This window comes from Lynx canadensis, chromosome B2 (assembly GCF_007474595.2).
Source record: "Lynx canadensis isolate LIC74 chromosome B2, mLynCan4.pri.v2, whole genome shotgun sequence".
Taxonomy (NCBI): Eukaryota; Metazoa; Chordata; class Mammalia; order Carnivora; family Felidae; genus Lynx; species Lynx canadensis.
Window position 1 is genome coordinate 78719906 of NC_044307.1, and position 27148 is coordinate 78747053.

Here is a 27148-nt window from a genome sequence, read left to right on the forward strand (position 1 = left end):
TCACCTTTATTTTATTTGGGGGAAGATGTATTTATAGGATATTACACAATCTTAGAGTAACAGAAAAACTAAAAATTTTCCCAGCATCTTTTCAGTAGAGGAATTCACTCTGCAACATCGTGACAGGTGGCAGTCTAGCTTATATTTGATAACTTACTTGACAGATGGAGAAGCAGAAGTAGGGTAGTTAAATGATTTTCCTCAAAACAGAGACAGAAATTCATGCTAGAACTCTCAAGTCTTTGCCTTTAAGATTAGTACTCTTTCTCAGCTTGTTGCTCCATCTTATTTTATTCTGTTTTGTTGTTATTGGATGAGCTTGGGCAGTAAAGATTCCAGTTAAACTGGCAGATATCCTGTTGAAGTAGGTGGCTAAATCACTAATAATATGTATAACACTTAATGTTCAAAAGAGTTCAAAAATTATATACACCATGAAGAAGACCACAGTTACAGTCTTTGGTGCTTTTCTTGAAATTGTTTAGGAAAGTACCCAGATTTCATCCAGACCTTTCCCAGGGTATTTAACTGAAGAAGTAAATAAACTACTTCTGTTGTTTATTGCTGCTTTGCTTGTTGATTGATGGCGAACCCTAGGTATTTTGCTATGTAATAGCAAATTGTGAAGGCCCTGAGAAAGTGTTGTTAGGGCCATTGCTTGTGAATTCTTCTGGTATTTTGATATTTACCAAACAGTCTTCCCAGCCAGTCTCCAAACTTCTCTTCAAGCTGGTTTTTTTCTACCTGGCTCCCCTCTTAACCATTTCTCCATGCTTTTCTGATAGTTCTAGCAATGTTATCTGTTTCTTAATTTTCATAAGCCAGATGATTTTTAGTACCGCCTTCCATCATGGATACCTACAGATTAGCCACAGTGTTCTCAAGACCTTGGAGAAATGGGGAGTGGACTCTCATTACTTAAATTAATAATAACAACATTTAAAAGTTGAGAATCTTAGATTTTTTTGCCTTTGGCATATTAGTTTTATCCTAGTATACTAACACCACTGTGATTTTGTTCTTATAATCAAATTATACTTTCTGATCTATCCAGCTTTTGGAAATATTGGATGTAATATATTAACAATAATATCAAATTGCATTGTATAGTTCCTAACGGTTTGAAATGTGCTTTTAGAAGTACTGGTTTCATTTAACCCTCACAATGATCCTGTGAAAAAGGCAGGATCTTTATTGTCCCTATTTTACAGATGAGAAATGGAGGCTCAGGAAGATTGGTTGTCTTTTCTATATCACATTGCCAGTGATGTGAGGCAGAGCCAGGAATTGAAGTCAGGACTTCTCTCCTTTTTATATCATGCCTGTTGGCACCTAGCCTAAAACCTGTAAATAAAATTGCACCTAGTTTAAATTAAAGAATTAACTCCTCTTCTCTGTTGTTAGTTTCTGAATAGCATTTTTGCCAAGCTTACACATTACGCTAAACAGGAAAATGGAATCTTTACCTTAGCAGAGATTTAAGATTTATTTTAAAAGAGCATGTGCTCAGTTTCCTTACTTGCTTAAACGTGCTTAACATTGTTTCTATTAACAAAGTCTCTGCCCATTTCTGTGCTGCTCTATTTCTTGTTCTTTGCCTGACATAGCTACTAGAGTAATTTGTGGACTATTTAGCCGAGAGGAGTTTCTTACAGTACAGTGGGTTATAGGTAGCCAGACTTTAATACAACTCAGATGTGAAATGACAAGAGATTTTGCATCCATAGTCTTCACTTGGTCCTCTTTTACTTAGAATGTCTCTTTGATGGGAGTTATTTTATGGCTAATCACACACATAAACTAGAAGTGTATGTTTATTACCTGCTTTGGAAAACTTGAAGGAATTAACATTTTACACAAAAATACGAATTGATTTACGTTTTCAAACTTGATGGTTGAAAAGGATGGGGAGCTTTTAGTTTTACCTCTCTAGCCCCTTAGTTTAACTTAATCTAGCCTACAGCAAGTGTGAAGTGAAGAGCTAGAGCTGAGAGAATGAGTACACCTCAGTAGGCTGTGCTCATTAGTTTATAGTAAAGCCTCTAGAGTTTTCATGCATTTGAACAGTAATCTACTTAATTCTGAATTTTTTTTTTTAATTGACTAAGTTTGGACCCACTACAACCCAGCTAAACCAAGAAATGCTCTTTGATTTGGGGGATTGAGCGTGGGTGGAACTCAAAATTTTAAATGCTGGTTTCACTTTAAGGTTTTAGCATCCTAGAATAAAGTAACTGTAATAACTAAATCAACATATTCAGGTAGATGGCCTTTGAATATCACAGGAACTTGAAGCTTACATGTTACTTGAGTCTTTCTTTGGTCATAATCTCAAGATTGGAAAGACTGAATGTTTTTGTTTTTTTTTTTTTTAAAGCCCACTTTTAACTCCCGTTTAAAACATCACTGATAATAAATTGGCCTTTGCTTGAACACTTCTAGAGAATGGTTTGCTAGGTAGTTCAGTCCATTCTTTTTTTTTTTTTTTTTAATTTTTTTTTTTTCTACGTTTATTTATTTTTGGGACAGAGAGAGACAGAGCATGAATGGGGGAGGGGCAGAGAGAGAGGGAGACACAGAATCGGAAACAGGCTCCAGGCTCTGAGCCATCAGCCCAGAGCCTGACGCGGGGCTCGAACTCCCGGACCACGAGATCGTGACCTGGCTGAAGTCGGATGCTTAACCGACTGCGCCACCCAGGCGCCCCGATTCAGTCCATTCTTAACCTATGATTAGAAAATCCTCACTGTGAAAATTGCGAAAACTACATTCTTAGAATTCCATCTTTTGGATCTAGTGCTACCCCTAAAGCCATGCCAAAGTATAAATCCCTCTTTCATGCCATAGCAGTTGAGATTTTTAAAGATGTTAAATCTACATTCATGATTCCTGGTTTTTGTTTTGTTTTTAATGTTTATTTTTGAGACAGAGAGAGAAAGAGTGCGAGCAGGAGAGGGGCAGAGAGAGAGGGAGACACAGAATCCGAAGCAGGCTCCAGACTCCAGACTCCGAGCTGTCAGCACAGAGCCCGACGCAGGGCTCAAACTCACAAACTGCAAAATCATGACTTGAGCTGAAGTCACACTTAACTGACTGAGCTACCCAGGCGTCCCCCTGATTCCTGTTTTTCAGTGCATTTTGTTGTTCTCTTTAATGTATAATTCTTAGAACTTCATGTGTACACTAAATATGATCTGGCCAGCTTTGAAGTCATTGGTGCTCTCATATTTTTCATCCTAACATTTTATACATGTTAGTGTGACTTGAGATGACATTAACCGTTTTGGGTACTCATATCATACAACTTGATGACATTACTAAAATCACACAAAATTTTTAAAAAACAAATGCTACCCTTAAATTATCAACTACATTTTTTAAGCTTATTTATTTATTTTGAGAGAGAGAGAGAGAGAGAGAGAGAGAGAGGGCATGAGCAGGGGAGGGGCAGAGAGAGGGAGAGAGAGAATCCCATGCAGGCTCTGTGCTGTCAATACAGAGCCCGACAGCTCAGAGTCCAGTGTGGGGCTTAAACTCCAGAATTGTGAGATCATGACCTGAGCCAAAATCAAGAGTTGGACACTCAACTGACTGAGCCACCCAAGCACCCCTCAACTACATTTTTATACTTTGTCTTTTGGCACACAAGGCATTGCCTTTTTTTCCCCGTTCTGCTTAATTTCACTGTTAGATTTATTCTGTCTCGGCAACTTGTCAATATTCTTTTAAGTCTTGATTTTGTTATTCAAGGTTTTTGTCCTTACCAGTTTCCTCTTATTAACATATATTCTGTTGACATCCACGTCCTTGATAATAACCATAAAATGGTCGTGTCCAGAAACCTAGCCCCTGAGATATTTCTAGAAATCTTCCTTCTTGCTTTTAGTCCTTTAATCAGTACTGTTTGATTATGGTTGTTTGATCAAATATTCCTATTTTTCTTTTTGTCTGCTCCATGGTTCTCCTTTTTTGTATATAAGGATTGGGTGAAAGACCATAACAAGTACTTGGCTAGAGTTCTTTTAAGTAGTGTTGTTTAATACTGAGGTTACTATGACCTAATTTATTATTTTTAAAAATGAACTTCTTATTTTTAGAATAGTTTTAGAATTGTGAAAAGTCCCCATATACCCCACAGCCAATTTTCCTTACTCTTCATATCTTAAATTAGTATGCTACATTTGTCACAATTAATAAACCAATATTTATACTTTGTTATTAACTAACTTCCATACTTTATTCAGATTTCCTTAGTTTTTACCTAATGTCCTTTTTCTGTTCCAGGATCCCATCCAGGATACCACATTACATTTAGTCGTCATGTCTTCTTAGGCTCCTCTTGGCTGTGACAATTTTTCAGACTTTCCTTGTTTTTGATGACCTTGACAGTTTTGAGGAATACTGGTCAGGTATTTTGTAGAATGTCCCTTAACTGGGAGTTATCTGATGTTGCTCTCATGATTAGAACTGGGCTTATGGATTTGGGGAGGAAGATCACAGAGGTAAAATGTCATTGTTATCACATCATATCAAGGGTACATACTCTCCGCATGACTTCTCATTGTTGATATTAACATTACTTGATTACCTGGATGAGGTAATGTGTTTATCAAGTTTCTCCACTTCAAAGTTATTCTTTTCCTCCCTTTTCATACAGTACTCTTTGGAAGGAAGTTACTACATACAGACCACACTTCAGAGGTGGAAATTTAAGCTCCACTTTCTTGAGGGGGCAGTATCTATACAGATTATTTGGAATTCTACACAGATTTGTCTTTTAACCCTTTTATTCAGTCACTTATTTATATCAGTATGGACTAATGGATATTCATTGTCTACTTTGGTGATAATCCAATACTACTTTATTTTAGTTGCTCAAATTGTCCCAGCTTTGGCCATTGGGAACTCTTTGATTTAACTTCTGCGTCCCTTTTACATACCCCCTTCATTGTGGGTTATGTTTTTCATTTGAGTACTTCCTTGCTTTCTGACACTGTAAGGTACTGCAGCTTATTTTGCATATTTTCTACCCCAGTCCTAGAATCAGCTATTTTTCCAAAGAGCCCTTGTTCTTTTTCTTAGAGGCTAGTATTAGAAACTAAGATCTGATAACTGGGTGTGTTCATTGCTGTGGAGGTGTCATTGCTTCTAGGACCTTTCAACAGACAAAGCAAGAAAATATATGTAGGTATGCTAAGCCGTGTATATACACATCTGTAAATATTTCTATATGTAACCAGCTGTATGTGTATTAAACTAAATATGAGTGTGTTCATGCTGATGTATTTCACTCAAATCCATACCACAAGGATCATTCTAGCCTTCTCTTGCTTATCTATAACCTCTCACATAAACAGAATGTCATATAATTGGAGTCATGCAATAATGTAGCCTTTTCAGACTGACCTCCTACACCATTGGCCATCTGTGTACTTAATTAATCAGTCTTAGTGTACATGTTTTCTACCTCTGTGGAAAACGGCTTTATTGATTAGAGTACAATGCTTGTGTACAGTATCTTGCCATTTTTCTGATAGGCTCCACTCATCCAAAGTTAGATGAGTATTTCCCCACCTCTTCCAGTAAAGTTCTTTCGTAACACTTGTAGTACAGTTAGATTTTTTTTTTTTTTTTGCCGTATTCTGCATTTCATCCTGGGTGTCCCCAACCTCCTAAATAATTTTTTAATTTGCATGTCTTAAGATTCCTTCTTTGTTCTGTAAAGTTCTATAGGCTTTGACAAATGCATGGTGGCCATGTATCCACCATTATGGTATCATACAGAATAGTTTCACTGCCGTGAAAATATCTACTATCTTCACCCATTTAACCCTCTCCTGAACACCTGACAACTACTGATTATTTACCATCTCTATAGTTTTGCCTTTTTGAGATTTTCATAATTATAGGCTTTTGGTCTAGCTTCTTTTACTTGGCAGTATGCATTTAACATTCATCTATGTCTCTGATACCTTAACAGCTCATTCTGTTTTATTGCTGAATATTTTTTATTGCTTATTAAAGACCTCTATGTTTTTAATACCTTAACAGCTCATTGCTGTTTTATTGCTGATTAGCAATAAAAAAGATTCTTCATCCCGTTTCTTTATCCATTCACCTGTTAAAAGATATCTTGTTTGCTACAAGTTGCTGTTTATGAACAAAGCTACTATAAACATTTGCATGCAAGTTTCTGTGTGGACACAAGTTTCACATCAGTTGGGTAAATACTAGGAGTAAGATTGCTAAATCTTATGGTAAGACTATGTTTTGCTTTGTAAGAATCTGCCAGACTTTTTCTAAAGTGACTATACCATTTGTATTCTCACCAGCAATGAATGAGAATTCTTATTGCTCTAGACCCCCACTGGCAATTGGTATTACCTATTTGGGGGAATTTAGCATTCTAATAGGTGTATAGTAATACCACATTTTTGTTTCAGTTAACAATTTCTGTAATGACATAAGATCCTGAAGATCTTCTCATATGCATGCTTGCCATCTGTATATCTTCTTTGATGAGGCATCCCTTTAGAATTCTTGCCTGTTTTTTAATCAGATCATTTGTTTTCTTATTGTTAAGTTTTAACAGTTCTTTGTATATTTTGGATACAAGTCCTTTATAAGTTTTGCAAATATGTTCTTTCAGTCTGTGGCTTATCCTTTTCCTTAACAGTGCAGAAATTTTAAATTTTAAGGAAGTCCAACTTAGGAATTTTTTCTATTGTGGATCATGCTTTTGGTGTTTTATCTAAAAACTCATTACCACTGTGTTAACTATACTGAAATAAAATAAAATAGAATAACAGTACATGCATACATAAATACATACATCCTCACTACCAAACCTAGAGTTCTATAGATTTTTTCTCATAGAAGTTTTGCATTTTATATTTGGGTCTCTGATACATTTGGGGACATTTTGGGATAATTTGACAGGTATAACCTAATTTGTGTTCAGTGAATCTGTCTTGTCACTTAACACTCACATACCTTCTTCTGAACAATCACAAGCCATGTTTTTAATATAATTAATTTTGAGACTCTTATTTAGGATTATTTCTATTGCTCAGCCCCATTTTGAAAATTACATTTTCCTATCTATCTCTATTTAAAAGGATAGATTATTAGATTATTAGATTAGATTAGATATTAGATAGATTAATATAGTTTATTATTATCAGAACCACCATAAGAAAAGAGGAAGTCTCCCTTTTCTCTGTCATTATAAATAATACATAGTCAAACCCAAGCAGCAGACTTTTCTCGAGAAGGTACCCACCTTTGCCAGTTTGATTGTTCTCAACATTTTTGGTGAGCTAGGGGCCATCTTGGGTTCTAGCTTTAATAACAATTCACACAGATTAGTACCAGGTCTGTAACACTCAGGGTGTGTGTATCCTTGGTCCTGAGCCTGCTTCCCCTTCTTTTGTATATGTCATCATTTTACAATCTAGACTCTGAGAGAGCTCCCTATTACAGTCACACTGAATCCCTTCAGCCTTTCCCCTTATTCTGATATATTGGGATAATTTGCAGTTGCACAGATTAAATTTTTATCATCTTTCCAGTCCTTTCTTGAATTTGAAGCCCAGCAGTGTCTTTCCCCCCAGAACCCATTCTTTTTCAAAGGAAATTTCTAAAGCTTAAGCTTTACCACAGTACTTATAAATCCTTAAGAGTTTTGTGAGAAAATAAGTCTTTATTTTAGTAATAAACTTTGCATTTAAAAGTGAAGGTAGAGAATTGTTCCTTGGTTTATCAGGTATTAGTATACATAAGATATAATAATATTTTGAAGGGAGGGGAGATGGGAGGAGAGAGCAGGTGATAACTCATACTTTCCAGGTAAATAGGATGAGGCCAGATATGATTACAGCTGCATTTACTTTTGGATAAGAAATCTGTAGTTCCTTCACTCTTTTGGTACATTTTTGGTGTATTTTTTTTGTATAAAGATATATATAATATATATATTTTCGTATAAAGAGATATATATATATCTTTACCTGTCTATACAGAGAATGCCAGAAGAGGTGACTCTGAAACCTAGACTTAAATCTACTGACACTTTTTTTGTGTTAGGACATTTCTTACAGAAAGTTACTAAAAAGAAAAACCTTAAAGACTGTATTAAGTACTTTTAGGAATACAGTTGACCTAACTTGTTTCTCTTTGGTTGTCCCTCCCTCCCTTCCTCTGTTTGTTTAATTTCCTTTTTCCATTGCTTTGTGTCCCCTTCTCTTCTTTGCCCTTAACTGACCTTGTCTTGGTGTACAAAATAACTGAAGGGAACATTTTAGATTTTATTTTTAAAAATCACTACTAAATTAGATTGCCTTTTACTTGTATATAACCCTTAGATCCTTGAGGATCAGTGACGGGATAAAATTAAGCTGACAGAATTAAACTACAGTAAGCTTATAAAAGTATTCACTCACAGTTTTGGGCTGATGACATATTTGTATTTATACTCTACTATTATGTAATTAAATATAAACATAGTGACCCCCATATTTTCATTTTCACTAAAAATGATTTTAAAATACACTCACTGGTTTCTTGAAACATTAATGAGTGTATTTTATAATAATGTTATGTGGATAAATATGTCAGAACTTAAACGTAAAACTCATAATGAGATCTTACTTCACACAAAAATTTTAATGTTGCGTACTAACTAGGTTCATCTATGATGTGGATTTTTATTAAATAAAAAATTCTTTTTAAATGTTTATTTTTGAGACAGAGACAGCACAAGTTGGGGAGGGGCAGAGAGAGAGAGGGGAGACAGAGAATCCCAAGCATGGCTGGTGTCGCCAGCGGAGAGCCCGACACAGGGATTGAACCCACAAGTTGTGAGATCATGACCTGAGCTGAAACCAAGACCCTGACCCCTTAACCAACTGAGCCACCCAGGTGCTCTGACAGAATTTTTTTTTTAATTTTTAAAAATTCTGTTTCATATCAATCATGTCAAAAATTCAGTTATAAATTTTTACTATAATCCATTATGACCATAAAGTTTCAGATTAATGAAAAAGGAAGCAAGACTGAAATCTTTTAAGTAAAAATTCTGTTTCTTACAAATGTAATATATTCCCTCAAGAAAGGATGAGGGGTGGGGTGACTATTAAGACTATCCCTAATTGGTAATTTGGGCACTGAAATCTAGATACCTACAGCAGTGGTACTCAATCCTGGCTGTGCCTAAATCACCTGGACAGTTTTCAGACATTTCAGTGCTTAAGAGGCCTACCTCAGACCGTAGTCTCTGGGTCTGAGCCCCAGGCATCAGTAGTTTTTTGTAAGATCAAGATAATTGTACAGCCAGGGTTAAGAGCCACTTATCCAGAGCTTGATGTGTTGTGTTTTTATTAAATTTCTAAATTTGGATTTTTGTGACTAACAATGCCTCATTGATTTTTTAATTTTTTTTTATTGTGGTTAAAAACATGTAACATAAAATATACCATTTAATCATTTTTAAGTGTATAGTTCAGTGTTAAGTATATTCATATTGTTGTAAAACAGGTCTCCAGAACTTTTTCATTTGCAAAACTAAAATTCTGTAATAATAGCAACTCCTTCTACCCTACCCACTTCTACCAGCCAGTAGTTAAGCACCATTTTACTTTTGGTTTCTATGATTTGATTACTTTAATACCATATTTACCTTTTTGTGACTAGCTTATTTCACTTAACATAATGTTTTCAAGGATAATCCATGTTGTAGCATGTGACAGGATTTCCTTTCTTTTTAAGGCACCTGTGTGCGTCAGTCAGTTGAGTGTCTGACTCTTGATTCCAGCTCAGGTCATGATCCCAGGGTTGTGGGATTGAGCCCTGTGTTGGGCTCTGCTCTGAGTGTGGAGACTGCTTAAGATTCTGTCTCTCTTCCTTGCTCGCATGCTCTCTCTCAAAAATAAAAAAAAGTGAATAATATTCCACTGCATGTATATACCACATTTTGTTTATTCATTTATTGGTGGACATTGGGATTGCTTCCACTTCTTGGCTGTTATGAGTAATATTGCTGTAAACATGGGGGTGCATGTGCATATCACTTTAAGACCCTCCTTTCAGTTCTTATGTGTATATACCCATAAGTGGGATAGCTGGATCGTATGGTAGCTAGTTCTATTTTAACTTTTTGGGGAACTTCCATATTGTTTTCCATAGAAGTTGCTCCGTTTTACAGTCCCATCAACAGTGCACAAAGGTTCCAATTTCTCCATATCCTCACCAGCATTTATTTTCTGGGTTGTTTTTTTGTTTGTTTGTTTGTTTTTGATAATAACTATTCTAATGGTGTGAGGTAATATCTCATTGTACTTTTGATTTGCATTTCTCTGATGATTAGTTGGGTATCTTCTCATGTGTGAGACTTTTGTATATCCTCTTTGCAGAAATGTCTGTTAAAGTCATTTGTCCACTTTATAATAGGATTATTTGATATTTTATTGTTCTAAACATTTTTTATATATCCTGGATATCAACTCCTTATCAGGTATATGATTTGCAAATACTTCCTCCCATTATGTAGGCTGCCTTTTCACCCCATTGATTCTGTCCTTTGATGCATAAAAATTAGGTTTGATGTAGTTCCAGTTGTCCGTGTTTGGGTTTTTTGTATGTACCTTGGTGTCATATCCAATAAATCCTTGCCAAGTCTAGTGTCTTCAAGCTTATCCTCTTTGTTTTCTCCTAGGAGTTTTATGGTTTTTGTCTTAAATTTAGATCTTCAATCCATTTTGAGTTAAATTCTTATATGGTATACAGTAAGTGTCCCACTTCATTTTTTTACATGTGGATGTGAGTTTTCCCAGCACCATTTGCTGAAAAGATTGTCCATTTCTCATTGAGTGATTTTGGCAGTCTTGTTGAAGATCATTTGACTATATATGTGAGGGTTTATTTTTGGACTTTCTGTTCTACAGCATTGCCTATATATCTTTGTTATTAGGCCAGTACCACACTGTTTTGAAAATGTAGCTTTATAAATTATTTTGAAGTGAGGAAGTGTGACACCTCAGACTTCGATCTTTTTCAAAATTATTTTGGCTATTTGGAATCCCTTGAGATTTCATATGAATGTTAGGCTAAATTTTTCTATCTCTGCAAAAAATGCCATTGAAACTTTGACAGGAATTGTATTGAATTCTTAAATTGTTTTGATAGGTGGACATTTTGACAATTATTAAGTCTTTCAATCTATGAACACAGGAATCTTTCCACTTACTTGTGTCTTTAATTTCTTTCAGCCATGTTTTATAGATTTCAGGGACAAGTATTTCACCTTCTTGGTTAGGTTTATTTCTTTTTTTTTTTTAATTTGTTTTCATGTTTGTTTATTTTTGAGAGAGAAAGAGAACACAAGCAGGGGAGGGGCAGAGAGAGAGGGAGACACAGAATCTGAAGCAGGCTCCAGGCTCCGAGCTGTCAGCAGAGTGCAGGGTCAAACTCACAACCTGAGCCAAAGTCGAACGCTCAACCGACTGAGCCACCCAGGTGCCCCAGTTAGGTTTATTTCTAAGTATTTTATTCTTTTTGTTAATACTGTAAAATAGAATTGTTTTCTTAATTTCCTTTTCAGGTTGTTCATTGCTAGTGTATAAAAATGCAATTTATTTTTGTATCCTGTAACTTTTTGCTAAAGTCATTTACTCTAATTGTTTTTTTTTGTGTGTGGAATCTTTAGGGTTTTCTATATGTAAGATCATGTCATCTGCAGTCCGATTATTTTACTTCTTTCCAATTTGAATGCATTTTCTTTTTTTTTCTCTCATCTAAATGCTAAACTGTTTTTATGATAAAATACAAATTGTATTTTTTAAAAAGGAATAGGTAATGCAGATTCGGGTAGGCCATGATGAAGATTTTAGAATTTACTCTGAAGGCAAAGGGACCATTGGAGGATTTTAAACTGGGAGAAGACAATCAAGTGTGTACTTTAAAAAAAAAAAGAAAAGAAAAGAAAAATAAATTTAAAAAAAGAAAAGAGAAGAAGACGCAAGTCCTAGTGGAGATGATGGCTTAAGAGTGGATGCAGGAGACTAACAAAGTGCAACAAAGTGGTCTGGTAGATTAAAGACTGGGCTGGGAGGAGTGGGTGAATGGCAGGAGTAGAGATGGGGAAGAGTGAATGGATTGAGTATTTAGGAATTATAAGTGACAGAATTAGGTGGTGGATTGGATGTGTGGGTGAGAAGCAAGTACGAGAGAGCATTTTTAAGGCCAACTCTTAGATTCCTGGCTTTGAGTACAACTAAGTGGATTGAGATGACATATGCTGTGGTATGGAGGTTTTTCCCCCCAAATGTTTATCTATTTATTTTGAGAGAGAGAGAGAATAGAATCCCAAGCAGGCTCTGCACTGTCTGCACAGAGCCCAGTGAGTGCTCCATCTCACAAACTGTGAGACCACGACCTGAGCTAAAATCAAGAGTCGGATGCTTAACCAACTGAGACACCCAGGCATCCCAGTATAGAGATTTTTGTATGCAGAGTTTGAGATGGTTGTTAAATAGCTAGTTCAGAGATGCTACAGAGGAAATCGTGTGCAGATCTTGGCATAGAGATACACATCCAATTAATAAGTTCATTCCACTTTGAGGAAAATTCAGGACCTAGTCTGAATTAAGTTTTTGTGCATAGGACATGCTCGTTTGGTATTTGTGGAATGATTTATCACAAAAATCCAACATATATATTGTAATATATTTAAAGTTAATTATCTTTAATGTAGGAACTAGTATTTTTAAATATTATGTATGTGGCATTCTATGAGAAGATGCCATTTCTTACTTTCTCAGTTGAACTGGCTAAACATTCATTTACATTGTCATTTTATGTAATCCAGCTCTCTTGACAGGCTCAAATGTGGTAAAACCTGCTTTTGTGTTCAAGTCCATAAATACAGGTAAAATAGATTAAAAGGTTACACACCAGTAAAATTCAGGATATTTTTACTTTTCTAGAATGGGAATGGGAAAAGCAAGGTGAGGAATGAGATGTGCTATGACTAGCTATTCAAGGATAAATATAAAACTTTTTTTCGTAAGTCTGGCAAGCACTAAAACAGGTAGTCTTTGAGGTGATGTTGTAACATCTGTGATGTCTGGATTGGAGAGGAATAGAGAAAGATACAGAGGAATGGGAAAAAGGAAAGCAGTGAGGAAGAAATGGAGAAAGGCGGGGGAGAGTGAGCATTTGTTAGGTTCTGAAATGGGTATTAAGATATAATCTACTTTTGATCCATTTGAACCCCGTGCTTCAGAATTATTTTCCCTTAAAAGTTAATGCCACCTCACAGCTCTTTACTGCTATACAGTGCCACTCTAATGAGAAGTAGACACACTAGGGGCATCCTAGTCAGTTAAGCATCTGACTCTTGATCTCAGCTCGGGTCTTAATCTCAGTGTCGTGAGTTCAAGTCCCCTGTTGGAGCCTATTTAAAAAATGCCCAGCGTGGAGCCTACTTTAAAAAAAAAAAAAAAAAAAGTAGACACACTAGTCAAATGTGAATTTTGTTTTCTAATGCCACCACTGTATTAAGCTGGAAGTCAGAGGACCCATTTTTTCTTTCTGGTCCTGGTTCTGTCATTAACTGGCTGTATGACCTTAGGACGTTACTTACCTTCTGTGAGCCTCAGTTTACTCATCTGCCAAATGATGGAGCTGGACAAAATGATTTGTAAAAGTCCCTTCTGCTCTAATACTCTGTATTTCTTTGGAATCAATTTTGCCCTAAGCGTGGCAGTGGTTTTTTATCATTAAAAAAAAAAAAAAAAAATCCACGTGCAACTATGTTTTTGACATTTTACAGTATTAACATATATCCTCCTATACATTGAACTAGCACAGAAATTATTTTGTACAATCTGTCATTCTAATTTATATGTTGCTATTTGAGATTTTAGGGACGATTTGAGTTTCTATTCAGAGTGTCATCAGTTTTGTTAAATACTTGCCACCTTTAAATAATTTCTTTGCCACAGTCCTCAGAATTTGTTGATTTTGAATTTTAATGGGAATATTTTAAGTAATTCCCAGACTTTGTATTGCTGGCTTTTTCCTTTTGAAAGAATGACTAGGAAAGTAAAACTTTTTTAAGTCTGTGACTTATTTATAGCCAGAACAACTTTATTTTCACTTTTTTTTTTTAAGTTCTCATTTAAAATCTTTACTGATTTTGGTTTGGCAGTGAACTAAACTGTTAAAAGATATTTGCAATATAATTGTCCCCAGTAGAATCATGTGATATTAAAAAAAAAAAAGTAATGCTCCATATATGTAAGACATATAGTCAGAGGCACTGTAAAGTTATGTTTAGTTTTATTTCTCTCTGTTCAGTCTTTATACTTTTTGATTTAGTTTAATGTGGCAGAGAGTAGAATAGAAAGTGGCAAGTACAAAGGTCTAGACTTCAAGAAAAGGATGGAATTTGGGTTTCTGTGTTAAAATGCTTATACGCTCATGGTTTTAATACTGAGGAGCCATGATTATACTGTCTTATAGGAGAGTCTTTTTACAGTGGAATACAGGAATATAGTACAGTAATACCTAAAAAATAAAGGTACTAGTGGGTAGCAAAGGATGTTTAAAAAAGGAAGAAAATGTCTCACTTTCCATCTTTTAACTTACAAATTGCTTACTAGACGTATCTTCCAGTCTGTTCATAAAGAGAGAAATTCTGTGTTTTATTTGGAGTATTAAAATTGTATTCCCAAAAGCCTTCCAAAGGTTTCAGGCTAGCCATCACCCAGTAGATTTTTAAACATGATTTTCTCAATGTGATAAAGAAAACAGGGAAGAGTTTAAATTTGCACTGTTAAAATTTAGACTCTCCCTCACAAATACAAGAAGTAAAGATTCTTATTTGTAGTTCATCAAACAGGCAGTAGGAAATTCAAAGACTTGAACAGAGTAGAAGTGTATTATGCTTAAGTGGGTCGTGAGGAAATGTTGAGGTTTATCGGTTAATGTTTTAAAAGTTACAAACCTATGAAGTTTCAGCAGACTTCACCCACTCCCTTAATTTTTCTATAGATATTTAATTTGTTTTAGAACACCTATTAAAGCAAAATAGACCTCACCTTTGTAAAATAAAAAATACATCATCAGTACTGAACACAGTTATTGGTTGAATCTCATCCTCTAGCGTATCCAAGTATCTTTTGTGGTTACCAGTATGAGTGTGTAATGCTCCAGTACTGCAAACTTCTAGGGATGCTACTTTCTGGTATTCAAGAATAAATGTGAGGAAAAGAATTTACTATAATTTTAATAGCAATGGCTATTAGAATTCAATACAAAATTATTTTTAAGTTAATTCACTTCATTCTAAATGGTACTCTCAGGTAAAAATAATGCAACTTTTAAAAATTAGTGTAATCTCCTTTTGCTTATTAAGGTCAAGTATTTTGTAATAGTGTGACAGTAATAGAAAATTGCAAAGAAAAAAGAGTAGTAGTTCCTGTGCTTAAAAAAATATATATATTCCTGATAAGTATTTGTATTGCAAATGAATTTTCAAATGTTAATAATCTATTATGTCTTGTTTTTTAAAGTGAATGAATTTTTAGCTTTTGAGGGTCCCATCTTGTTGGATATGAGAATTAAACATCTAATCAAAACCAATCAGTTAAGTCAAGCAACTGCTCTAGCAAAGCTGTGTTCTGACCATCCAGAGATTGGTACAAAAGGTAGTTTTAAGCAAACTTACCTTGTTTGTCTTTGTACATCATCACCAAATGAAAAGTTAATGGAAGAGGTGAGTATATTTTCTTTTGTTAGTAATTAATTTTAAAAATGAAGAAGTTAATTTTCAATTAGAATGTCTTTGACTTCTCTTTCTTTTAGATAGTGAGGGACTATTGTCAGTCTTAACTTTTCAGTATGCTCTTGGGTAGTGATTCTAAGCAGCTTTCAGAATTATATGTAAACTGATTTCATCTAGCTTCTGTTTTAAATAATTCGAATCTTTTTACTGCTTTGGTTAAATTATGGGAAAGATGGAGGTGGCTTAACAATTTAGTAGGATGTTTATATTTGTCAGCAGTTGGGCCTTAACTTTAGTTTTACCTGATACTTGTAGGATACTTGTAGATCTTTCTAACTGGCTAATTTAAGTAACTATTGGAATTTATTTGACTTCTTACTAAGAATATGTTTTCTGTTTTACACACACACACACACACTCTCATGCACGCACACATAATGTATTCAAAAACATAATGTATCCTAGGAAAAAGTTATAAATACAGATAGATAAATGTCTATATATAGGTCACAATTTTACTTGTATATTTAATGTAAAGCTTTATTTTCTCTGTGTGACATACGATATTTTTACTTCTAGTTTGACATAAAATATAGTATTCATGTATTTGTTTTATACTACAGAATTCTGAGGTAGAATCATGGTCCAAATGGGAATTTGCATAATATAGCCTCAGACAGAAACCTGAACGCCTACATGAGGTTACAGGTTGTAATTGTAGAGGTAATTGTGTGATTTTTTTTCTTTTTTTTTTTTTTTTTTTTTTTTAAAGACTAGAAAATGAAGAGGAAGATGGTAGCCTTGGACCAAGATTAGGTCCAATAAGGTTGTTGTGGATGGTGAGGATAATGAGGATACTGGGAAGAGTGATGTCTGGCATTTTCTAGGCTGGATAGAATAGCTCCCAGCGCTGTAGCCTAGGGAATTATATCATTAGTTTAGACATTGGCTAATCCATAGATTTTTTTCTTTATTTCTCTTTTATCTCAGATAATTGGCTTTTTAGTCTCTATATCAGAGCAAAGTAGGAGACTGAAGTTTTCTTATTAGTTCAGAATAGCTATGCAGACAGTTAATTGGCAGATATATAGTTTCTTAAGATAGCTTTTGAAATGTATTGAACAGTTTTTCTAAAGTTCTTAAATTAACTATTGTGCTGCTGCTACATCTTAGATTTTTTTCAACTCAAATAAAGCTTTCATTATCAGTTCAGCTCTTGTCCTTATGTCAATCTGTCCATCCATCCATCCTCCCTTCGGCAAATTTTTATTAAGCACCGTGGGGTTAAATGTGAGTTAAGGCATAAGCCTTGGCCTAAAGAATCTTTAACTTCTAATAGAAAACTTTCTAAACATAGGGTCATTGGATTAGCTTTGAAGTCCTGTTTGAAGTTGAAGAGTATGAATTTGTAATTTCCAGGAAGAATCTGTATTTCTAACTCTCTTGAATAATCAAAAGATCTTGCAATACTGAACCTAAGTTTCCTTTTGGTTTAGTTGAGTAGTAGCAACCCAGCTTGCTCTGGGACGTCCTCAGGAAAATTCTCTATGAGGACCCCAAGTATCTCTGATATCCTATGAAATGATTTTTTTCCTTCTTACATTAAGCAGATAGAATTAAGGCATTCCATGTTCTTTTTGTTTGTTTGTTTAATGTTTATTTCTTTTTGAGAGAGAGAAAGGGAGTGGCAGAGAGATAGGGACAGAGGATCGAAAGCAGGCTCCATGCTGACCGCAGAGGGCCTGATGCGGGGTTCAAATGCACAAGCTGTGAGATTATGACCTGAGCTGAATTCTGACGCTTAACCGACTGAGCCATCCAGGCACCCCAAGTCTACACATTCTTGCTAAAAGTCTCCCTTTGCTTAGAGATGGTTTGGTTATTCTTTTATGTTCCTATTACAAACATATAGAAACTTTTTCTTCATTTCCCATGTGAAGTGGGTTAAGATTGGCTGTCACCAAGGTCTATTTTATTTCTGCCCCAGGGAAAAGTAGTCACTTTGGAACAATTGCCCAAAGACAGAGGTGGTATTCTCTCTTTCTCTTTCTCTCTCTCACACACATTCATTTACCTTTACTTGTCTGGTTCTTATAAGCATTTGAGGTTTTTACCCATTCCTTATAGTATGGTGGGAATAGATACTGGAAAGAGTCAACCATAGGCTGGATTCTCTGGTCCTTTTGAGGAAATCCTTGTCCAAGTGAGCCAGTAGGCAAGGGATTGACTATTCCCCCAGGATCCTTTCATTGTAATAGAATTAGCAGCTAGCCCTGGTAGATGGCTGAAGAATGGGGCTGAGAGAGTGGAGTGTCTGTCTGGCTTCTCTGGAATTACTAGCTTGGTCTGTAATCTTGATAGAGGTATAAAATGAAGTGAGCATTGTTTATTTTAGATCCAGTATTTCTGTTGGTTTTGTCATTAAAATAAACATAGAATTTAAAAAGTAAAATTTTCTTTCTCTCTAACCATCACTTCTCAATTTAATATTCCCCCAAGTAATCATTCAGTTTGAAATTTGATATATAACCTTTCTGATAGTTATATATATTTTTTTTTCTGTATATTTTTCTATATATGTATGCACCCTGGCAGCTAATTACTTTTTCCCCATTTATTATGAACATCTTTCCATATTGTTCCATATAGATCAACCTCATTCTTATGGCTGCATAATTCCATAGTATGTATTTGTAATAACTTTAGTCAGACTAGGGGGCATTTGAACTATTGTCTTGTATATATATCCTTTCATTCCTGTCAGAGGCACACTGGTGGGACAGATTTCTGGAAGTGGACTTCCTGGATCAAGGAATTTTTAAATTAATAGATAGGGACTTACTACCAGCCAAAAAAGATTATGCCAATTTATATTCCCATAAACAGCATATGAAATTTCCTCTTCCCTAACACTGGAGATAATTTGTCTTTTAAATTTTTGCTAGCCTGAGAGTTAAAAAAAAAAAAAAAAAGCTCGTTATTTGATTTTATGTTTTATTAGTATGAGAGGTTTACCATTTAAATTATTTTATAGAAGGAAAGCAATTTTATCTTGGTAAGCAAAAAAGACTTCTTAAAATGTGATTAGAGCCAATACATTTTAAAAGTATACTCAGTAAATGTATATAAATACTGGTGAAATGTTCTATATTTTTTGAATACCTGGCATAAAGAGCCATATTAAAACCTAAAAGTCATCTTTCATGTTTTTTTTTTTTTAATTTTTTTAATGTTTATATCTGCGTGCATGAGCAGGGTAGGGGCAGAGAGAGAGGGAGACACAGAATCCAAAGCAGGCTCCAGGCTCTGTGCTATCAGCACAGAGCCTGATGTGGGGCTCGAACCTAAGAACCACGAGATCATGACCTGAGCTGAAGTTGGACGCTTAACCAACTGAGCCACCCAGGCACCCCTCATCTTTCATGTTTTTGAAATGGTTTTTCTGTTTTACAGAGAGTTTAGCATAATACGTCTTTAACAGATCATTCTGATTTTAAAAATTTATTCAGTTCTAAATTTTCTGGTACTTAAATTTTTGCTCATTTTTCAAAGCAATAGAGAAAAGATATCCGTATTATATAAATAGTCCCTATTTAGGTAAACACTGGTAATTGCTACTTTATGCTGCCTTGGATTTAAAAAAATAATAATTCTTGTTCATTGATAGCTATATTTGACTTGTATTTCACTTTCATAGTTTGAATAGAGCCATTCGTTAGTCTAAATACAGTTTCATTTTCCCTGCCATTCTCTTTAGTGTCCTGTTTTTTTGAGAGGACTCTCTAGTGGCAAATCAGGGAAATGAAAGACAGTAAAAATTGTTTTCTTAGTATACCTATAAAAAGTGAGGTTTTCTGTATTATTGAATATGGCAAATGTTTCAGTTGATATGTTGTATATGTATGAAATAAGTATGTAGAGGCTACCTAACATACAAATATATATTTCTAATGATTAACTGTAAGCTAATGTAAGTAATGGCATTGGGAAAATAGGTTTCCTTATATATAATATACACATTTTACATCATTGGAGCAAGAAGAGTGGCTTAGGTTTTAGAAGAACCGGACAACATGGGCGCCTGGGTGGCACAGTTGGTTAAGTGTCCGACTTCGACTTCAGCTCAGGTCATGATCTCACAGTTCGTGAGTTTGAGCCTCACGTCGGGCTCTATGGACATCTCGGAGCCTGAAGCCTGCTTTGGATTCTGTGTCTCCCTCTCTCTGTTGCTCCCCCACTCACGCTCTGTCTCTCTCTCTCTCTCTCTCAAAAATGAATAAACATTAAAAAAAAAATAGTGTAGAAGAATGACAACAAAAGATCGGTTTCAAAACAAATTAGATTTTCAGGATATAAGATTTTTTTATTAAACCTGAACATGTGAAAATCAATATTTAGCAATAAAGGGCCTCAACTTGCTTGTGCATGGAGAATTCTGAAAAGAATACAGACTTTGAAGCTACATCTGGGTTAAAATCTTGACTACCACTAATTAAGCATGTGACTGAGCAAGTAACCTCTCTGAACCTTATCTCTAAAAAGTTAATAGTAATATCTACCAGGCAAGATATTGTGCAGATTTAGCAATACTATTTCTGAAGAAGCTGGCACAAATAAATAGAAGCTGCTATTATTGTTATTATTAACATGAAAAAGTAAACAAAACTCATAGGTCGACTTCTCATAATTGTCTGTATGTGTGTACCAGGATAATTGTTTAAAATTAACACAGTTTGCAGTAAAAGATAATGTGATTAAATGGAAAGAATGTGAGTATTTGATGTCAATCAGACAAAATTTGATTTATAGTTCTACCACTTAATTAACTTTTGCAACTTGGGCAAATAATTTGTTTGAACACCACATTCATTATGTAAAAAATGTTAATTATAATGCCTACCTAGTAGAAAATTTCTGATTAAATAATAAAATATGTCTGACAGTGCACTTAATGTGATACAGATATTTGAAAATATTGTATGATTACATATTGTTCAGCCCCTTTTTAATTTTTTTAAATGAGCTCACTTAAAGATTTGTTAGAAGGAGTTAGATAGAGGCATAGTGGAAAGAGCACTGCACCAGGGAGTTGGAATTCCAAGACTCCAGTTTCACTCTTAACGCTGCCACTAACTTCATAATTCCTTTCAGAAGTCATTGTTGTTAAACATACAAACTCAGAGCTGTGTCTTCTCTTGTTTTAGTGTTTTCTAGCACAGCTTAAGGTATAGAATGGGACCTCTGAATCTATTCTCATGCAACCTTTGTTCTCAAAGATAAGCCTCAAAGTTATCCTCATTTAGATACTTATTCAGTCCTAAACACATATTTTACACACACACACACACACACACACACACACTCACACTCTTTCTCACACTGACATACTCAGAAGTTGATGAGGAGAGACATAAGATCAATAAGGAGGGGCATGGTTACCTCTGGGGTGCATGGGTGCCAGTGCTCTGTATCGTCTTCAATTTTTTTTGGCCATTTGTCATTTATAACATGTTGGAATTAATCTTTTTATTTTGTGGAACACTGGTGATTTGTGATTATGTGATGTTTGCCATATTCTTGTTTTACAGCAAATGCTTGTAGAGATCATATGTAAGTTCTGTTTATGTAGTAAATCATTGTAATATAATAGTAAATTTTAACTTTTCAAAAAATAAGCAATAAGATGTGTGTAATTAAATGAAGTTGCCTTCATCTAGGTTATACTTATGTATGCATGGCTGTTGACAGGCTTTGAGATGAAATGAATTGATACGAAAAGAAAAATAATGGAGATTTATAGAAAGCTGAGATGAGTTTAAAGGTAGTATAACTTCAGTATAAAATGTTTCATATACCTTTTTCCCTCAGATGAATAGACACTTTATTAGTTTATATCCAGTAGATTTCTGTGTCTTTCTGCTGATTCTAATGCTTTTTAAATTGCCAGATGAAAAAGGGGAAAAATACAGCTTTTCTTTTTCAGTATCATAGACTTGATTAATGGGTAGAGGGTACTTACAATGAGCATTAGTTTTTTACATATAGATATTTGTAAAGTTCTTGAAAATAGTTGGTTTTTGACTTGAAAAAAGATTTCTTTATTGCAGCCTAGTGATGACAAACTATGAATTGATAGTATATATGAGGTTTTACTGATAAAAATGATCTGTAAATATCTAGTGAAGATTTTAACATGTATTGCTATATATCCTAATACAAACCATTTTATGGCATATTTCTGTGTCCTTTTTCTGTAGATCTCAGAAGTTGATTGCAAAGATGCACTAGAAATGATCTGTAACTTAGAATCTGAGGGTGATGAAAAAAGTGCTCTTGTCTTATGTACTGCATTTCTATCACGTCAGCTCCAACAAGGAGATATGTACTGTGCTTGGTGAGTTGATTTTATTTTGTAAGGAAAACTTTGTTAAACAAAAAACAAGATAGGTTGTGAGAGTGCAGAGAGCTCAAGAACATATTTTTAATCTTTTAAAGTCTTAACAAGACAAAAAGCTTATTTGCAGTTATTACATGCTATGTAAACTGTCAACTAATTCATATTATAACTTAAAAATTTTTTTCTATTAAGGACCACACAACTCCTTAGTATACCAGTAATGATTGTATAATAATTAATAGATATTAGAAGATGAAAGAAAGGTTTATTTTATCTGATGCCACAATAACAATTTTTTCAGATATGTAAGCCATCTATGATTGAATGTCTGTATTTTTTCACTCTGCATATTATATACTTTCAATTACATAATTAGCTGCTAATCATTCGTGTATAGAAATATAGTTCATTTTCTGTCTGTGAGATATTTTACTTCACTAACTTATTCACTGCACATTACTTTATATGATACATTTTCAATTCTGCAAAGCCTGTTCTATATAATCTTTTGGGAGCTTGCAACTAATGGAGCTGTTGACCTCAGCTGATTCAAAAATCTTAAGGTCAGCTGTCTTAATGTGTTAGCTAAAGCTGACAATCTGTTCAGTGAACAGCATTATTAGTCTTCAGTGTTGTATTGGTAATATGGGAACACAAAATTTAGTTTACAATATTCTAACATTTAAGAATTTTTACCAAGTGACTAACACATTACATACAAATGAATATGGAACAGGCAAGCTAAATAAATGTGTAATTAAAGAAGAATAAAGTTTATAAAGGTTTTCTGAGCAGCTGTGAGTTTTGTTATGAAGGGAAAATCATAAATGCAGGACAGAGAGGATTGATATAAAAGGCAGGTAGGAAGATTCTGAAGGGAGAATAAATAACATGCATATACTACTGAGGACAAGTATATTTTCTATGTAACATAAATAGTAGTGACTAAGAAATTAAGTGTGCTATTGCTTTAAAAAAGGCATCAAAGTCTGGATTTCATATGACCAACACAGGCAATCTATTATAAGGTCTTAAGAAGGAAGGCAAAGTAGAAGTTTATGTGTAAGAAATGCTGTTTAATACAAGTAATGGAGAAAAATGGGTTGGGGGCTGAATGGTGAGGGTAGAGTTGGGATGAAGAAGTGGCAGGACAGAGCTGAGATAGGAAAATCAACTAGAAAACCAGTACAACAGTCCATCTGGGAAGTTACGAAGGCTTCCTTATGGATGTTGGATGGGGCGAAAAAAAATGACGATAGCTGTGTTTAGGATAGTAAAAAGCAGGGGCTGTTAGGGTCAGTGATAATGATGCATTGAATTAGAAAGATGGTGAACTGGAAAGAATGTTAATCATCTTTTTCATGTATTAAGTTTCAGGTTTCAGAAGAGATCAAAGTGGAGAAGTCTTATAAAGAACTAGAGAGGTGAAAGTGGTCAAGACTGGAGAGACACATTTTTGAAGTCCTCCATATATAGGTTAAAATCCAGTAAATGAGCAAGTTGTTCAATTGGGTGGTGAAAGAGCAGAGTTCCTAGAAGTGCAGACTGAGGAAATAATAATAGGAAAGGCATGTATTGAGGAGAATACTTGGTGAAAAAATTTGAAACAAGGAAGAAGATTTTTGTGTAAATTAACCACAGAGGACAGAAGAGAAATAGGACAATAGGTAAAAGGGAGGAAAATTCATCATTTCAGTAGGATTATTTTCTATGAAAGATACATTCTAATTGCATTTGAAATCAATTTTAAAGTCCATTTTCAAAAATTTCTTTATTTTACCAATTTGACAGAAATTAGTTAAATTACTTTCTTTTGGGTTCTGTGTGATCATTGATTGTTAACATTTAATAATATTAAATTTAAAATTTTAAATTTAATTGACCAGTTGGTCAATTTTAAATTTAAGGTAGAAGATAAAATGAAATGCTTTTTAAAATATGCCATTGATATATATGTATATGCATTTTATGTATACATATATTTTGTACTTTATTATATAAAGTCACAGATGTGACTCAGAGTTACCATTTGTATACTTTTAGTTTAAATGAGAGGTGCTTCATTAGTGACAGGCAGTGCTTCTCCCTGAGATTGAAAAATATCAGTCAATAAAGTGATAAATCATATCCTGATTTTATTTAGTCTCTAAAAAATTGAGATCTATTTTATATTTTATTTAAACTTAATTTCACATGTAGAATTGGAATCTAAAACCAGCTTTAATTTCAGATGTAATGACTGGACTGACATAGTCCATGATTGTTACATTATTGTTCCAACTTATTTTTTTTTTCTTTTTTTTAGGGAACTCACTCTCTTTTGGAGTAAATTACAGCAAAGAGTAGAACCATCTATACAAGTGTACCTAGAAAGATGTCGTCAGCTTTCTCTGTTAACCAAGACGGTATATCACATTTTCTTCCTGATTAAAGTTATTAATTCTGAGGTAAGAATAATCAAGCTATTTTTTCTTAATTTAAAATACATAAATAATCTTTAATAAAAGACATTATTTTGGCACTTCTTCCAGTGATTTTTGTTTATTTCACTTAGAGTTTTTAACATTGCTTTCCTTATTAGTCTAATAATAGAGATTTGCTATAGAGAAACTTAAAAATGCAAATGAGAGCCAGAGTCTTGCTCTTGGCCTGAAGAAAAGTAATATTCTAGTATTTTATCATTCTATAATTTTTACTCCTATGTGTTCTGCTGTTTTGATAGTTTGACTCTGTAGAGATTTAGAAAGTGTGAAGAGAAATGGAGAGATAGCTTCCTTTGTTGGTAGTTTGGCAGATTACATTGTCTAAAAATCCTTTTTCTACAAAATGCCCCAAAATACTTGATGACATAAACATTTCTATTGATGTATAGCATTTGAGATTGCATGAATGTTAGGGAGGGGAAATCCTTAGGCTCAAAATGAAGAAGAACCTAAAAACTGGAGCAGAAAGCTTGAGTTGATGCTGGGCCCCTCCTGGCTTGGGTGGGGATTAGGGTATGTTACTACTTGTGGTAACTAAGGGGTTTGAGTTTTAATATGCACATGGGGGTAGGAGATAGCTTTATGGGGATAGGAGATAAGATCTTGGGCTCGGCCCTCTCATGTTAGGGAGCTGAAAGTGAGTTCCCCTGTCCCCCTTCCCCTCCCCAACCTTGAAGTCCTATAATTTCACTGAAAAAGTAGACTAGAAAAATACTACTTTTTATTTAACACAGATAGATGATAGGAAACTTTGTGCATGTCCAACTGGGCTGTGGGTCACAGAAGGAAAAAAGTTTTCTTTAAGCAGTTGTACCCATAGGTCTATCCTTACACAGATTTGGGGTCCAGATTTACCCTGTCTGTATAGTCCAGAAATCCCCATGCTGAATAAGTAATGTTGAAGAAGGTAAGGGTGGAACTGGGCTGGTAACAGCTGGGATACCTGGCAGAAGCAAATGCAGAACTTTGGAGGGACATACCCTCAATGTAGGATTCTTAGATAAAGCCCTGCTTAAGATGAGTTTGTGATCAAGATTTACAGAACATGAAGCAGTTTGTCATGAGGGAATTCTGTCAGAGAGAAGTAACAATAGGATTAAACATGAAAGGATAGAAACTATAAATTACATGTATTTGAAGACATAAGTAAATTTAACCACCAAGATTTATAAAGCATGTGAAACAACATGACATGACTAAATTTCGGTAGACAAAAAGAACAGAATTATTTGCCTAGTCGTTTAACACAATTATGGAAAATTCTATAAAATACATGTATTTAAAGACATAAAATAAGGGATTGAAGTATAAGAAAGACACTATCAAAATGATCAGATTTTAAAGAGTCAGAAGAACTTTTGCAAATAAAACACAAGTCATTGAAATGAAAACATTTAATAAGTAGATTAAACAAATTAAATACAACTGAAGAGGCATGTAATAATCAGAGGTTGCCTATGTGTTTCCATTTATTTATTTAAATTGGAATCCAAGTTTTATAAGATTAATTTATTTTCTTATAGCATAACCCTTGCAGTAATGCAGTTGGTTCCCGTTTTAAATGTACACAGAAGACACTTTCCATAGTTGCTGCATTGCATAGAATGGGATGCCAAACAGTGTTTAGGAATCCTTACAATCTGGTGTGCAGCATGACAAGAAGTATTTTTTAATTCATGTGTAGTTTTGTTTTGTTTTTTTTTTGAAAGGAGGGACCGAAAGATACTCTTCTGTCCCCCTTTAAAAGTAACTTTTTAAACCTGTAGTTGGTCCATAAATTTTACATATATCTTCACTTTTTCTCCTGAAATAATTTCTTTTCAGGAGAAAAGAATTTCTCTCAAAGTAAAGGACAGGAATGAGTCCTGCTTTCCAGTTTTTCCTCTGTCAGCCTTGTTAATTGATTCTGATTTTCCATTTTCTATATTGTAGTGTTGCAGTTAAAAGAAAATGAACTTACAATAGTAAGTTTCTTAAAAAATTAATGTGCAATTTTAAAACATAGGTTGTGCCACTAGTGGCTTTATGTCTCACTTAAAGAACAGTGTAGCAAAGTAGAAGGAGCTTGAAATCAGAAGCCAGACAAATTGGGTATGAAACTTGATGTTCTGTTGACCACCTGTTAACTCTAACCACTTTGTGTTACATTTTTTAAAATTTTATTTTCATTTTTATTTATTTTGACAGAGAGGAGAGAGAATCTTAAGCAGGCGCCATGCTGAGCATGGAGCTCGATCCCATGATCATATGATCATGACCTGAGCTGAAATCAAGAGTCAGATGCTCAGCTGACTGAGCGACCCAAGCGCCCCTCATTCCTTAATTAGATTAATTAAGGACGTTAAGTAAAAGTGACTCTCCTCCGTCAAACTTACACCCCACTTAGAAGGACATTGTGTTGGAGAGGGGAAGAACTTGGACAAGAGCTACACTGTGCATTGTCGTAGCCAGTAGCCACATTTTAGGGGCTCAGTAGCTCCATGT

At 34.5% G+C, this 27148-nt stretch overlaps 1 protein-coding gene across 1 annotated transcript in view; it reads left to right on the forward strand.

Annotated features, from left to right (window-relative positions):
- ZNF292 (zinc finger protein 292) overlaps window positions 1–27148 on the forward strand; it is a 93772-nt gene that overhangs the window by 52144 nt on the left and 14480 nt on the right. Inside the window, exons 6-8 of the mRNA XM_030315939.2 lie at window positions 15573–15775; window positions 22042–22178; window positions 24487–24628. Coding sequence (XP_030171799.1) covers window positions 15573–15775; window positions 22042–22178; window positions 24487–24628 — 482 coding nt within the window. The remainder of the gene's footprint in view (window positions 1–15572; window positions 15776–22041; window positions 22179–24486; window positions 24629–27148) is intronic.